The sequence below is a fragment of the Perna viridis genome, chromosome 3, assembly GCF_037379345.1.
Source record: "Perna viridis isolate PV_CMFRI_1.1 ecotype Kerala chromosome 3, ASM3737934v1, whole genome shotgun sequence".
Taxonomy (NCBI): Eukaryota; Metazoa; Mollusca; class Bivalvia; order Mytilida; family Mytilidae; genus Perna; species Perna viridis.
The window spans coordinates 1223478-1240120 of NC_142447.1; the positions used below are offsets into that span (position 1 = coordinate 1223478).

The following is a 16643-nucleotide window of genomic DNA, read 5'->3' on the forward strand; positions in this document are numbered from 1 at the left end:
TTCTAGCGGAAATCAAAAGAATGTAATCCAGGGACAAAAACCAGATATAGAAAACTGACATACACAACAAAGAACATATTAAAGTAACCAAAAAAAAATACAAAGTAGCAAATGTAAATGAGCAACTCGGACTAAACTATAAACTAGGAGTATAGACCAGATGCAAAAGCGCATTTTCAGCTTAAAATTAGCACACCATGTCCGTTCTTTTTCTATAGCCACCTCTGCCGCTTTTTGCAGAGATAATCAGTTAGGTCCTGCTATGTAATTAAAATGGACTGAAACTCAATATTTGTTGCAAATTAACCATATTTTCTCAATTTCTTGTCAAAACTATTTATATTTTTCCAAACATTTTTAGTGCTTTATATATCTATGGGCATTTGGAACCAAATGGCATCAACCAGTATCGACAATATCTACATGTATTCTTTCCATGTATTTAGTGATGTATCCACGGCCGTAGCCAGAAATTTTGAAAGGGTGTGCACTTGTATACAGTTCAATCTTTCAAAGGGATGTACATCCAATTTTAGCTGATTTTCTCTAGGAATTTAAAAATTTTAAGCAAAAAGAACGTGCAATTGAACCCATGACACCCCTCTGGCTACGGCCATGACATCTGCCTCAACCTGCAGACAAAATATAGAGTTCGTACACAAAACATCAATGCGATTTTGTATAGCTACATGTACATTGTCCAGATGGGACAGCATTAAAGACAAACACCACTGGTTTGGGTGCTATTAACAACAAATTAGTTTTTAAAATTTAATTGTATATTGCATCTTTGGTTTATTAAACATCCACATGTAAACTGAGAATGTTGACACCTAATATCACCCACTGGTTCACAGATACCTGCAAATAAAGTTCCAGATTTAGAATCGTGGCAGACATCCTGAAGTAGCATAGCACTACTACATGTAAAAGGCAAATTGTAAACGAATGAAGTCACCGTGTTTGTTGTTAAGGCCGAAACGAGTTATGTACACGGAAATTTCTTCTTTCGTCAAATTCTACAAGTAGGTAAAAAAAACGAGGCAGCCTAGAAAGGGTCATGCAGTTGTGCCTTTCATCTTACAATAGTTAAGGTTTATGCCATAGAGATAACAAATAAATTACTTGTTTTTTTATCCTCCCGCATTTCAAATTAAAATTTGAATATTATATTCATGTAATGACCATCCATGCTCAACTCTTCTGATTTTCTATAACTCGCTTAAATCTTTATACCAATTTATGATCACACAGCAATTATTAATATGATTGACCAAAATTTAGTGACTCATGTATGAGATTACTGAGACAAAAGTGTCACATCAGACATGCAGGATTACCTGGGTGACCAGTTGGAGTAGACAGTACCATTCTATTACCAGGAGTCCACTGGCATTGTGGGTCTCCTAATTCTTGTCCGTTTGTATAGCCGTCTCCATCGGAATCAGCTTGGCATAACTCTGCAGTCCATTGAAATCTGTGTAACCGGAAATCCTAAATAAAAAAATGCAGTATATATATAAATTGAATATTTTGGATAACCGATAGCCTTCTTCAGCATACAACTCATCAAACTATATCTGATGTAGTTTTATGAGTTTTATGCTGAAGAAGGATATCAGTTATCCGAAATACTCAATTTAAATTTTACCATCTTCTGGTGATGCAAATAGCAGCGGAGCTGTCTTCCGGATTGTTTTTCGAGTTTATCCCGACCTCGTTTTATTCATTGTGTAAATTGAAATATTCCTTAAAAAGACATATTTGCGTATCATGAGCGAGCTTCAGTCCCGTTGAATGCATACCCTGCTATGAAACGTATACAAAGCCAATAAATTGGCATCGTTGTATTATGTGCCAAACTGTCACACAACAGAAACTAACCGCTTATCAACTGATAAAATATTCCCAACTTTTATAGATGCTTTAAGGCAGGAAAGGTGATGTATATATAATGTTGATTATTAAATTTGATCCATTCGATGACATTCCTTCAAACAAAATTAGGCATCACAAAAGTTTTAACAAGACTCACACAAGTAAACGGCACATTACATTCTTTGTTGTGATTGTGTGTTTTTCATTCTGGTCTTTGTTCCTGGATTACATTCTTTTGATTTCCGCTAGAATTTTGGTTCCCTTGATTACTATTCAATCTCAATCGAGTTTTTCATTATCATTTAAAGTGTGAAAAAACTTACTCGAAGAAAAACTACTTCTTTTGGTACATGTGCAAACCAATTGATTATATCTGATACCTTGAATAATTGGTCGTCTTGCATTTTATGCAAAAAGATCGGAAACTCCACCGTATTCCTTTGTATTTCAAAATACAGCATAAGTTTGGAGTGATACAGAATCGACAAAAAAATCAAATGATTACATGTTCGTGTACCATTCACGTGACTTATCAAATTTTTAAGTGTTGAATTGTTCGTTCTGGAAAAAAGGTCTTTTGCTGAAAAAATACAAATATCGCTTTCTACATACAGACAAGCTATTCAGAATATAATAGCATTAAAACCGATGATTTTTCAAAACTGTATACTTCTATTCCACATACTCAGTTAAAATCCCGACTTAAAAACATTATACATCGTTGTTTTTCCAAAAAAGATGGTACACCTAGATACAAATATATAGTTCTTGGTAGAGTTTCATCATATTTTGTAAGAAATAATTCCATATCATCTTCCAAATATACAGAAGATGTTTACAAAATGCTGGAATTTTTAATCGACAACGTATTTGTCCAGTGTGGTGGACGCGTTTTTTCATCAAACGGTCGGCATTCCATTGAGAACAAATTGTGCTCCTCTACTTGCTGACCTATTCCTTCACTCTTATGAGGCTAACTTTATAGCTGATCTGATCCGAAAGAGAGAATATCGTTTAGCTAGACCCTTCAATCTCAGTTCCCGCTATAAAGATGACGTATTATCTTTAAACAATCCTAATTCATCGCATCTACCCCAAAAAACTTGAGATAAAGGATACTACAGATACTGTAAAGTCAGCCTCGTATCTTGACCTACACTTAGAAATCAATGGTAAAGGAAAACTATTGACCAAACTTTACGACAAACGTGATGACTTTTCATTCAGAATTATCAACTTTCCTTTCATCTGTGGCAATATCCCTTCAGCACCTGCGTATGGAGTATTCATATCACAACTCATACGTTATGCCAGAGCTTGACGAGACTACGCAAACTTTTGTATCGCGCTAGAATTCTAACAAATAGGCTTCTGGAGCAGGGTTATGAGCTACAAGATTGAAGTAATCACTACAAAAATTTTATGGCCGTCATCATGAACTCTTGGATCGTTACGGTGTATCCATCTGCGCCATAAAAACTGATTTGTTCAACGTTTCATGGTTTTCCTTTCCTCTTTCGTGTACCCCGGGCTTGGCTTTTTATGAGCAATTCGGCGGGTGATTCTAGAAAAGCAGAGAATGCTTACTCTACCGGTGCACCTGGTCCATGCTCCCAGTTTTAAGTGGAGTCCGAGTTGCTCATTTGCTTTTGTTACTTTGTATGTATGGTTTTGGTTACTTTATGTTCTTTGTTGTGTATGTCTGTTTTCCATGTCTGGTCTTTGTCATCGGGATTGCATTCTTTTGATTACCGCTATAACCTTGGTTCCCTTGATTACTCTTTCAAATACGCGTCATTTAGACTTCGACTCATTTCTTTATAAATATTTCGGAGACAACATAGTTGTTGATGTGAATCATGGTCAGGGGAAGTCAAACTTTGTATCAAGCAGTATTTTCACAACTGTCTTAGGCAATCAGAGTTATTAGTTCAAAAATTAAAAAAGAAGAATGTGTAAAACTACGATTGTCTGCGTAAACTTCAGAAAAAGGAACCAAAATATTTGGAAGCTTCAGTTCTAAGACGCAAAATTAGGATTACTGTTCTTCAATAAATATCCTACTGTGAACAAAATGACACTGATGAAATCTTTAGAGACTTTGCCTTCTTTATACACAGGGTTTATTACACGACTTTTTTATGATAAATCGTCAGTCAGTGTAGAAAAGGAAACATTTATTTGAATTCCTTTTGTATATGTAGGAAAAAGTGAAGGTTTGTCCGAATGCATTGTGTCATTGCTTACAAAGGCTCTAGTCACACTTTGTATTGACATCTCTTTGCATTTGCACTATATCGAAGGTCATAATTTGTAATTGAGCAATTTTACTTTTACAGATTCCTTGCGTCATATCACGAGGTTTGATTGTACATTGTAGCTGACAATCTTTGCATGTTTGTACTTGTTATATACCCACTGTTTTCTGCTACTACGATGTCAAACTTGACATGAATGCTGAAACAGTAGATGGAAAGGGTTCTTTTTACTCAATAGTTAGTGCCGCATTTCATGTTTGTGAGGAAGTAAGCCGCTATAAAAATCAAATACTTGGCAACGCAATCAAATCACCAGTTGTCGAATAAAAGCCCAGCCAGTAGGCGAGGAAGTTTCATCGCTTAATACTGGTGCAACTAAAGCATAGAGCTGATACTGTTCAGAACAACTAGGCTTTTTCTGAGCTATTGGAATGTTTCCTTTCCATGCCGAAACCTCTCATTACTTGGTACTTCTTTTGAAATTTACCACGTACTATTGTTGAGCTACCATGTAAATTACCTACAATTGACAGACAGCAAATTCTTTTGTGTAATGTGCTCAACTAGAAGAAATACAATATCAGTGGCGTGCTGGTATACGTGAGTAGGCTTGTCGACCATTTTCTGTGCATACTTGAGCGTCTGTTTTCAGTTACACATTCTGCGGTTTGGTGGCTTTTATACTCTGCCGTGTTTTGATTCATCATTAGGGAAAAAATGGGAAATGGGAGTCTTTGATATCTGTTGGTAGATGCAGATTTATATGCAGTCACTCCTATTTACCAAATATATTCAGGAAAACAACTCAACTGTGCCGTACGAAGTTTCATACTTCTGTGTAAGACATATAGCAGACTGGAGCTGCTCTTTTTGAGGTTGTATTAGGTAAAAAGAATGTCTCGAAATACCTCAAGTGTTTTGGCATGCCGCCTACAACATTTTTATGAGCTGTTCTCTTACATTGGACAATCATCAAAATTAAAATAATCAAAAAGCAATAAAAGCAACCTCGGGTAAAAAATGAAGACATTTTAGGAATAGGCATTTATAATTAGCCTCTAACTTCTTAAAGCATTATTAGTTTTGCTAATTAATTAAGAGTGAAAAAGATATATGACTTTCATTTTCATTCATTATCCTCATTGTGCCTTACTTTTCTGTCTCTAATAAAATACGCCCCTCAGGCCCCTAATGGACCCCTGTCGTCTTACACGACATGCTTTATTCTGCATACTGAAGTTGCCAGTGGCCCTCGACTTTTTTTTCTTGCGTTGGTATAGCTTCCGATTAAGATATTCATAGTTGTATGTTTGTCTAACTAAAAGGGGAACAGTTTAAAGAAATTTAGCGAGCACGCTCACAATACCCAACAGGCAAACATTTACACACTTTAGTATATTCAATCCTTTACATGTATGTAACCAAATAAAATATTGCCCATTGACCGATGTACGTGAAAAACGTCGGAGATATTTTTGATACAAACCATTCACTTAAGTTTGAAGTAAATCTGTAACGGAGGCGTTACCTAGGCCACAAGACGTTATGACTGACGCATGGACAGACGGACGGACGCAAGGACACAGTACGGATCTACGGATAGATACTTGAATGGACCAAAACATCAAATATTCGCAATTTTTCTTTGCACATAAATTTAAAAATGAATAAAGCTAAGATTAAAATTGATTAAAAAAACAATTTTGATATAATTTTAAAATATGTTTTTTTAACAACATTTTTATTTAAATGTTATATGATTTTCGAAATACTCATTTTTTGCTGTTTTTGCAGTTTAAAAAAATTGTGACCACTTCCCATTTTTACGACCAAGCAATTCTGAAAGTACGGTTAAAGACCTTTCCAAAGATATATAATATAGCCGTGTGTTTAGGTAGGTACATTAAAAACCTCGAAATCCCTTGTTCATACATGTAACATATATAAATATATGTTGTCCTTGTTTTTGACTCCAATTCACCTACATGTCTAATACATGTAATAAAAATCAAATTAAAATTTAATACTGCATTAACTTTTGTCCGTCTGGTCCATGGAAAAAAGTCGTGCGCGTAAAAAATCTTAAAAGCCCTTCCTCAAGATATCATGGCTCATATGTTTGTTTGTGTCTGTGGGACACAATTTGACACAGGAGCCCAGTCATTCTGGGAATGCCACTCTGGACATTGGAAAGAACTGATTATTTACAACTCTATGTGTTTGTGTTAATGTGTTTTGTAATATTATTTTAAGAATAATGATATTTCAATATTGCATTGAAGTAGACTATGTTATTGATGTGTTCTTTTTGCGGAGATTTTTCTTTTAAATTTTAGTGAATATAGATAAAAACGAGTAGCTAAATAACTCATCTATTTTGTAACGCAGGGTTAACGTTTAAAGGGACCCAAGTTTGACAGTTTCTTGGAATAGAAGGGTAAAGAATTTTGTTTATGTACTCGATATTTGGTGACACATTCGAGTTCGTAGAATCCACATATTATCCACGATTTCGAGTATATATAGCAAAATCTTTTGAAAAAAAGGTTTTTCGTTCATGGAAATTTGCTAGCACTCAGATGCTGAAAGAGTAATCAAGGGAACCAACAGACAGACACAACAAAGAACACAAACTGATCGAAACAACAGATACAAAGTAAGAAAAGTAAATGAGCAACTCGGACTCCACCAATAACTGGGAGCATGGACCAGGTGCACCAATAGTATAAACGTCCTCTGCTTCTCTAGAAACAATCGCCGACTTGCTCATAAATAAGTCAAGCCCCCAGGGTAGACGAAAGCAGAAAGGGAAGCTATAACACGTTGGACAAATCGGTTTTCATGGTGCAGATGCGTACACTGTAACGATCTACGAGTTCTTGATGACGACCATGAAACTTCTGCAGTAACGACTTCAATCTAGTAGCGACATAACCCTGTTCCAGAAGCCTAATTGTAAGAAGTCTGGCGCGATACAAAAATTTTGCGTAGTTACGTCAAGCTCTGGCATGATATGAAAATTCTATAGGTGATGAAGGGATATTGCCACTGATGAAAGGAAAGTTGACGAAAAGGAGTCTGGTCTACGTCTATAGAAGAACATAGAAGAACGTTTTTTGTGAATGGGTCCGTGAGGGTAGATACATCATATCACACTGAACTTACATTTTAAACACAAAACAAAGATCTACAATCACGATTGATTTACCGCACAGTACAATATAGTATGAAATTTTGAGTTGCCAGGAACAACAGAGATCGCTGGAAAAAAACTAAGGTTCCAACCACAGCTATACATATATTCAGTTATTAAAATAACCCAATTCGACATTCATTGCTACTTTAAAGGTGCGCCTTTTTTAAGGGCTTCAATGATCACATTTTTATATGCAGGTGCCTGGAGAAGAAGGAACAGCTTTTTGGTTGGAACACCAATGGAGTATTCTTTATATACAATGCAACGTCCTATATATGTAGAATGTAAGACCAGAGCTACGAATTGCCAAAAAAATATTCTGACGGATGTGACGAATTTTTTGACACGGTAGTCGACGATTGCGCAAGTGCGGAGGCGTTATATTGAAATTATTTCAAGTCAATTTGAGAGAGTAATCAAGGGAAACAATATTCTAGCGGAAATCAAAAGAATGTAATCCAGAGACAAAGACAAGATATAGAAAACAAAGAACATAAAATAACCAAAATAACATACAAAAAGCTGCAAAAGTAAACGAGAAACTCCGACTCAACTAACAACGGGGAACATGGACCAGGTGTAGAGGTAATGAAAACTATGACACGCTGAACAAAGCGGTTCTCATGGTGCAGATGGGTACACCGTAACAATTCACGGGTTCTTTATGAATATCATAAAACCTCTGTAGTGATGATCTTGTAGCGACATAACCCTGTTCCAGAAGCCTAAATAATATTGCATATCATGTATAAATCATGTGTAACTTTACTTACCTTTCCAAATGGATTTTTAGCAAGTGTGTGTCTACTGTTGTGGTAGTGGCCAACTGCTGTCCAATATGGTGTATTACATTGACATCCTTGCGGACAAGGGACGATGTATCCATTCGGAATTTTCGATGCGAAACCGGGGTAACACAATGCAACGGATATAAAGCTAAAAAACAAACAAACCGCCAAAGTCCACTGAAAATGAAAGTGTAATACATGTAAATGATGTAGAATATTAATTTCTAACATTCGTAGTTTAATGTTAGAAAGCAGTGGACTTACTTTAAAAGCAGATGACGCTTACCCTACCGGTGTACCTGGTCCATGCTCCCAGTTTTTAGTGGAGTTCGAGTTGCTCATTTGCTTTTGTTACTTTGTATGTATAATTTCAGTTGCTTTATGTTCTTTGTTGTATGTGTCTGTTTTCCATGTCTGGTCTTTGTCCCTGGATAACATTATTTTGATTACCGCTATAACCTTGGTTCCCTTTAACAAATCTGAAATAGGGGTAAACACAATCTATGATACCAAATGAGATTGGGAGCCCCCATAATAACCAGTATTTTATGCAAAAGTCTGCCTGTTCTGCAACATGAACATTTTATTTGACATAAATTATTGCCTCATTTATTAACTCAAGCAGCAGTTGTAACAATGTTGTCCTCTCCAGAGCTGTTGGCATGATGACGTATCATGTACTGTTAAACATTATTGTCTATTGACACCCAAGTGTATGGGAACTTGGGTCCATAGAAAAAATCAGAAACGTACCGTTAATCAGTTCTTTTGATCAATTTAGATTAAATTCAGAATTGATATAGCAGTTGCTAGAGCCTTTAGATTTGTAAAACCTGTTAGCATCTGCAATTATATTGCACTACCACAGGGCAATAGTCCCATTGGCATACCTCATTAAGGTTTAAATGCAGATAGTTTGGTCCACTTTTTAGGTATTTCTAATACATCATATTTAATTAAATGTTATTTACGCCAATAAACAAACCCAATAAACGACTTTTACTGTGAACTAAATATGCTGATTAATTTGGTTTGTATTGAAAACGATTATTAAAAGTAGTTGACAACTAACCTCTTATCAGTACCTATTCTGCCCGAATAAACCAATCGTTCACTGTCGATATATTAAACTAAGTTGCTTACAAATGCATTATTTTTAGTTATAGACGCCAAGGAGTTAAATATATAAATCCCTATGGACGCATAATCGACGCTAGAAATGAAAACGCTACGAGATTATTATTAGTCATCGATCATAGAAATGAAATATAAAGAGGAATACTAAGTACCAAATGGAAAAGCTGTCTTCAGATATTTCAGGCCCGGCGGATCCATCGACTAAGTATTTACAAAAATGGGGCAGTGGTTCCGATCAAGAAACTTATATACTCAAAGAGGTTCCAGGCAGGGACTTATATGTCCTGTCTAGGCTATAGTTTGCGGGCCAGGTTTGCCAACCTTTAAACAAAAGGGTGGTATAACATGCTCTTAATTTCTGCTAGAAACTTGGTTCCCTTGATTACTCTTTGACAGACGGTTTCGACCTGACGGTCGATAAATTGAATTTCGACTTGAAAATTTACAAACTGGGGAAGGCCAACTGGCAGTTAGTGGTGTAATACCACTGTTCCGGTAACCAGTCGCCTGCACATATAAAAAAGTAGTTCGGAATGACATGAAGTAGTCCTAATATTGCATCTTATAATTATAGTTAAGTAGAGGTATAAAAACTAAGTGTCATCTGAAAAGCTAAATTAATCAGCAGTAGTCTAAACACTTCAGTTTCTTTTCTAAGTGTAGGGTAAAATAATTCTGAAAAAAAATTCTATGCCCTTGATATGGCTGAATTTCAAAACGACAGTAGTGATTTCTGCATCTGGCTACTTTCACTTAACAGTTCTATCTTAAAAGCTCATAAGGTACATCCCATGAAACGTTCACGTTTCCCATTTTAGCGTTCGTGCATCGTTTATCATGCGTTTACACATCGTTTTGCTTTCATTTAAACGCACGATAAACGCATGATAGAAGGTTCATGTAAACGCAGGCTAGGAGCTTTCGTTTATCGTGCGTTTGGTGAGCGTTTAGCGTGCGTTTGGGTATCGTGCGTGCGAGAAACCTAAACGTCTCAAGGACTGTATGTTGAAATTTTTATGAGAGTTAAGATAAAGGGTGTCCATCACAATGAAACCCCTACAGTATCGTCTGTACTCATGTGAATTTGCTATGAGCCTTATAAATAGCTGAATTTAACATGGAAAGTAATGAGGGCATGAAATGGTGGCATTACACCTTGTAGTTCAAATATGCAGTATGTCGGAGAATTTTGTGTTCACTCATCAATGTGTTCCATGTAAACCGACATCAAACCTGAATATTACGCAAACTTGTGCACTGCATCGTAAATTTTGGTGTGTGCGGGTTTTTTTTTTAAATGTCCTTCGTAATCAGAGTGATTAATTTAAAAATAAATCAAAGAATTCAACATGATATTAACCACTTACAACAATAAGCTTGTCTTAGCATACATTTGAATTCGATCCCCGAACTTTCCTTTTATACCATATTTTGCAATTTGACCACTATTTGAGCGTAAAAATTCAAAAGATCGATATAAATTGATTCAGTGCATGAGTACTTTGATTTTAATTTTACTGTCTCGCGGTGTATCAGTATCAAGTCTTGTGACTAAATCACGAGATTCTTAAGAACGGATATATTGAAACGCAGCAAATGCACAAGCGTATAATATAAATCCAATAGAGTAAAAACCTTCAGAGGTCACCAAGTGTAAACACACTTTTATGTACTCTAAAGGGCTCCGGCCAAAATAATAACAACAGCGGTTACAGAACGAAGACAATTCTTCAACTTAAAAAGCAATATAACGACACAAATCAAAACACACTAATGACCAATATCTCCTGATTATGAAATCCACCGTGGTGTTAAGCCGGTTCAACTTCCAAAATTCTTCTTTTATATAAACAAGTTTAATGCTTAAGACATTAACTCATGAATTGAATCGTTTTCCCCGTAGTAACTTGGCAAAGGTGGTCTGACCACATCGGTAGCCTGACAGAAGTGGTCAAGCGATATAAGCTGCCTATCAGGAGTGGTCTTACCACTTCAGTGCACGGTAGAAGTGGTCTTACCACATCACCAGCCCGGAAAAAAGTTGTCTAACCACACCAGCAGCCCATCAAAAGTGGTCTAACCACACCAGTAGCCCCTCAAAAGTGATCTAACGACATTAACATCCTTATAAAAGTGGATTAACGACATTAGCAGCCCCACATAAGTGCCCTTAAACATCAGCAGCCCGACAAAAACATAACGTACCAAATCTTCAGCCAACAATATCCGCGACATTCATCCATTGAAGACTTAAGTTGCTAAAAGGTTTTAAAAGGTTCCACATTTTAAGAGCTTGATATGAAATCGACGGGTGAATATTGGTATTAAAAAACCCTTAGCATTTTACATGGTATACATTGTCTTATAATTATCCCCAGGTCATCGATATATTACGTCTAACGGGAAATCTTCCATGTCATCTAAATTCAAAACGCATGAAGATGTTCATTAAAAAAACAAACAAATACAAAAAAAATCAACAGAAGCATTTTAAATTCTCCTGAGCCCTCTCCTCCATTGACTTTTATTTATTATTAAATATTAGTGACGATTATAGTCAAAATTCTCAGGTTTTGTTCATGATTCTTTTTTTTTAACTTTATGTTTGATCGTATGTCATATTATGTGCACGTTTCAGATTTCAACATAGTTAAGTAGATACTCATCTCGGATTAAATAATCAAGTAGATACTCATCTCGGATTAAATAATCAAGTAGATACTCATCTCGGATTAAATATTTAAGTAGATACTCATCTCGGATTAAATAATCAAGTAGATACTCATCCCGGATAAAATAGTCAAGTAGATACTCACTCGGATTAAATAGTCAAGTAGATACTCATCTCGGATTAAATAATCAAGTAGATACTCATCTTGGATTAAATAGTCAAGTAGATACTAATCTCGGATTAAACTCTTTCGGAATTTTTTGGAGTAAATTGTGGGTAACTATAATAGTATTTATTTAAACTGCGGGGCAGTCGATGAGTATTCTTAGTTCTACCCTAAGCATGGAAGTGTGTGTCAAGCATGCTCATCAACTACCCTCAGTTAAAACACGAAAAGGACTATACGTGTAAACGTTGCATTAATATGTAAACTCCTTATGAAGTCTTAAAGTTAAGCAAGAAATCTAATAAAAATGCAGGCGCGGATCCGAGGAAAGACATACCTGGCGTACACCGCCCTAAACTTGAGAAATTATTTCTTTTTTGCATGAAATCTTGATTTTTACATATTCTACCTTCTCTTTGCTCGTCATTCTATTTACGCCATCATAACCTAAAATCCTAGATCTGCGCTGATCGAAATGTTTAAATATTAATCAAGAATGAAAATAAAATAAAAACAGACAGTTAAATGTAACTTTACCAGAGTCTTCATTTTTCCGTTTGTCTCCCTGTTAAAGAATAATAAATGGAAAGACCTATAGTGATATTATGAACAACACATTTGTCAAAGTGAATGACATGACAAAAAAATGATCTCCATTAATTCGTGAAAGAACGAGGTAAGATGTACACTCCTGACCTTTCGTCTCGGATATGATTTACTCGCAGTGTACATAAACCGTGCAAAAATGGCTGGCTGATCGTAAATTCGTGGGAAAAAATGACTTGCCAATCATTTACATATAAAACAGTGGTTCTTCTGATACTCTTTAGGTAAATAGTTCATTAAGAACAGCGAATGTGTGTGCGCGCTCGTGTGTTTTCCCGTTTTGCGAAATTTGTGATATATATTTATAAAAAGCAACATGCAATCAATTTCATATAAAACTGTTTGTATAAAAGCAGAGGATTTTTTAAGACTCAGAACTAAAAAAATACCCAAGTCGTGTTTTAAAATGCCAGTAAAATTCCTAATGTATAACAGACAGGTAAAAAAGTGAAAATCCGTACGATATATTATAGTTATGTAAACGAGTGTGGATAGTTCGATCTTATTTAATACGCTACTCTCAATAAATCGCGTATTTTAATCAGATTCATGTAGTGTTCGACTATATATCATATTGAGTTCAGATTGGATTTGAGTTCTAATTGAATTGAACTCCGAATCAAATTTCAACTTTCACTAAAGCTAGAGTTGGTCTGGAAAGCTTTTTTCTTACGTGGTTCCATCAGATTATGGGTGAACGCAACTTGTAGGGTGACAGATATTGAATCTATTGGTTTTATGAAATAATAATGTGCTAATAGCGAGAGTTTCAACCACTAACAACGACTCGACATTTCTTTGTACAAGTATTGCTTACCGACAGTAACAATGGAGACATCTTTTTTACATGTTTTAAAAATACATAAAAAAGAAAACAATGAGACATATGTCTTTCTTATGATTCGAAAATACATAATATATATGTTTTCATGTTTTTCATCTGTATAGGACCACCATGAAAAACAACGTAAACTTATAAAAGGGTTTGAAAATTCCCAACGATGTTAGAACTGTCAAATTTGTGATGCAAAGTTTTGGTCGTTACCTCCGCGGGACTCGAACTCGTACGGCCGTGACATCTATGGCTATATTTCTTATACAGCTTATATATCTTTACCATGTTGGCTCTAAACACATGTCTTAATCACACGTTTGTTTTTTTTTTAAATTTAAACATATGTTGCAGTGTGAATTCAATGGTACTCAAAACAATGGTTACGGTTCTATTTCTTTGAAGAGATGGGAAACCCTTGACTAACGCAGATGGAAACACATCGATGCGCATGGTACATTAGCCGTAGTGAGGGACGAACCTTTTATTATCAAATATGGAAGCATACCGATCCGCATTGTACATTCTCCGAAGAGAGGGGTACTCTTGACAAGCGAAGATGGAAACACACCGGCGCGAATAGTACATTTTCCAAACACAGGGGTGAACGATGGAATTCACTGATGCGCATGGTTCATTCTCCGAAGAGAGGGATGAACCGTTGACTGGCAAAGATGGAAACACACCGATGTTCATGGTACATTTTAAAAATGAAATTTGGACGCTTTATTTAGTTTGACTGTATTCAAATAATATCGACAGCATAATTTCGTATGCATATACAGTTTCTTGAGAGAATTTCATTTGCTTGAACACAATTTGTCAAACCTACACTAGCCGTTGATCTTTAAAAACACCATAAAAATATTATAACTACCTTTTAATGGGACTTCGAATAGAGGAAACATATTGTTTAAAAAGGAGAATAAGAAAATTATATTTCTTTGCGTAATAAGAACGAATAAATGATATTTAGAAAAATGTTAAGCAGATTTAAAGTTCATATAATGTTTAACCTTGCATATTGATGACAAACTATTGCGTTGGTGTTATGCAGTTGGCGAATGCATTGTTCGTACTTACAGTACGAATTAAGCCGCCGATTATTTTTCATATATATTCATACAGCTACCTACATTGTATATGTACGAACGGAGTAAAGCTTATTGAAGTAGCTTTTAAACATGTGTACCCAATTTTGTGTTCTGAATCGTTTAAATCCTTATGATTCATTATCTTCCTACCTATTCAAAAACAATAGATTTCACAATAGGGGCAGGGGAAAGATGAAGTTAAAGGCTGGACGAAACTAGTCATACGAAAGAAAAATCAGCGGAACCGGTATTCGCATGGCAATCAAAAGAATATCACGAAAGGATAACAACATGACAAGGAAAATAGACACACACAACAAAGAACATGGAATGACCAAAATAACATATACTATGAATTTGTTAACGAGAATATTTAAAGGGGGTGTGGGCGTACGCCCGACACTCCTTTGCGTTGATACACGGCTGCAGGAGACGTATATATACTTTATATTTAAGAAATAATTCGAGAAGGGGGTAGATTTGTACTCATTTCATCATGGGTACGGCATTGATATTCGATTTTTTTTTACATCAGAATATAAATTCCAAACCCATGTTAAAATGAGTACAAATCTACCTCCGGAAGGTATTATTTCTTCTCTGATATGACAAATACGGTAATTTTTGTGACACAAATTTCCCAAGGTGTAGCAAAAATAACGACTGTTCCGTTTACCTCCCCCGTATGGAAGTTGGATTAAATTTGTATATTTACGTCATCGTATGTGTTAAATGTGTGTATATATATAATTGATTTCAATTAATTAACCTCTCAGCAGTTAAATCATCGCGTAAACGTTTTTAAATGAGTGTTTTTTTTTCTCGAAGCGACAGCGAAAGAAAAGAGACAGTGCGCAGGTGTTAAACGGGTGGAGTGGTACCGACATATACTGTCTGACGATATGAAGACGTCATATTTAGAGGTCTTTCAATAGCTTGTTGTATGTAGTTTTCGTTCATGGAATAAATTAAGGCCGACGTGTACGGAAGTTAGCACTCTGCTTGGATTTCATAAAAGTATCAAATTGAGTTTTTTTTTTTAAAAACAGTTAAATTTTTTTTAGGTTAATTTTTGAAATATTCTTCTAGAGTGGTGCAATGTACATATCTTTTGTGGTTAAATTAGCGAAAAATTAAAGTTTCAAGCTAACACCGCCCTAATCTATCCCTCACAATCCTTGCTTTGCAAATTTTAGTGGGAGCGCACGCCCGCCACACCCCCACCTTCATCCGCCCCTGACTAAGTATGTTAGTACACACAAATTGACACCCTGAGATGTATAGGACTAGGTAAGTAGGATAGTACACACAAACTGACACCCTGAGATGTAGAGGACTAGGTAAGTAGGATAGTACACACAAACTGACACCCTGAGATGTAGAGGACTAGGTAAGTAGGATAGTACACACAAACTGACACCCTGAGATGTAGAGGACAAAGTAAGTAGGATAGTACACACAAACTGACACCCTGAGATGTAGAGGACTAGGTAAGTAGGATAGTACACACAAACTGACACCCTGAGATGTAGAGGACTAGGTAAGTAGGATAGTACACACAAACTGACACCCTGAGATGTAGAGGACTAGGTAAGTAGGATAGTACACACAAACTGACACCCTGAGATGTAGAGGACTAGGTAAGTAGGATAGTACACACAAACTGACACCCTGAGATGTAGAGGACTAGGTAAGTAGGATAGTACACACAAACTGACACCCTGAGATGTAGAGGACAAAGTAAGTAGGATAGTACACACAAACTGACACCCTGAGATGTAGAGGACTAGGTAAGTAGGATAGTACACACAAACTGACACCCTGAGATGTAGAGGACTAGGTAAGTAGGATAGTACACACAAACTGACACCCTGAGATGTAGAGGACAAAGTAAGTAGGATAGTACACACAAACTGACACCCTGAGATGTAGAGGACTAGGTAAGTAGGATAGTACACACAAACTGACACCCTGAGATGTAGAGGACAAAGTAAGTAGGATAGTACACACAAACTGA

At 36.0% G+C, this 16643-nt stretch overlaps 1 protein-coding gene across 1 annotated transcript; it reads right to left on the bottom strand.

The window, feature by feature from the left end:
• Positions 1 to 735: 735 nt before the first annotated feature.
• On the bottom strand, positions 736 to 12779 carry LOC148620582 (temptin-like). Its single transcript, XM_088574259.1, has 4 exons — positions 12632 to 12779; positions 8106 to 8297; positions 1341 to 1494; positions 736 to 861 (listed from the first exon to the last, which is right to left on the bottom strand). Exons 1-4 carry the CDS (start codon positions 12641 to 12643, stop codon positions 758 to 760), a joined length of 462 nt encoding a protein of 153 aa, XP_088430385.1. The 5' UTR covers positions 12644 to 12779; the 3' UTR covers positions 736 to 757.
• Positions 12780 to 16643: the final 3864 nt, after the last annotated feature.

Bases quoted from the DNA above. Each gene is read 5' to 3' on its own strand.
- LOC148620582 (XM_088574259.1), bottom strand. The intron at 1,495-8,105 runs GTAAGTAAAGTT...TTTTTTATTTAG, and splicing joins CTAAAAATCCATTTGGAAAG to GATTTCCGGTTACACAGATT. The intron at 862-1,340 runs GTAATCCTGCAT...CTTTATTTGCAG, and splicing joins TACTCCAACTGGTCACCCAG to GTATCTGTGAACCAGTGGGT.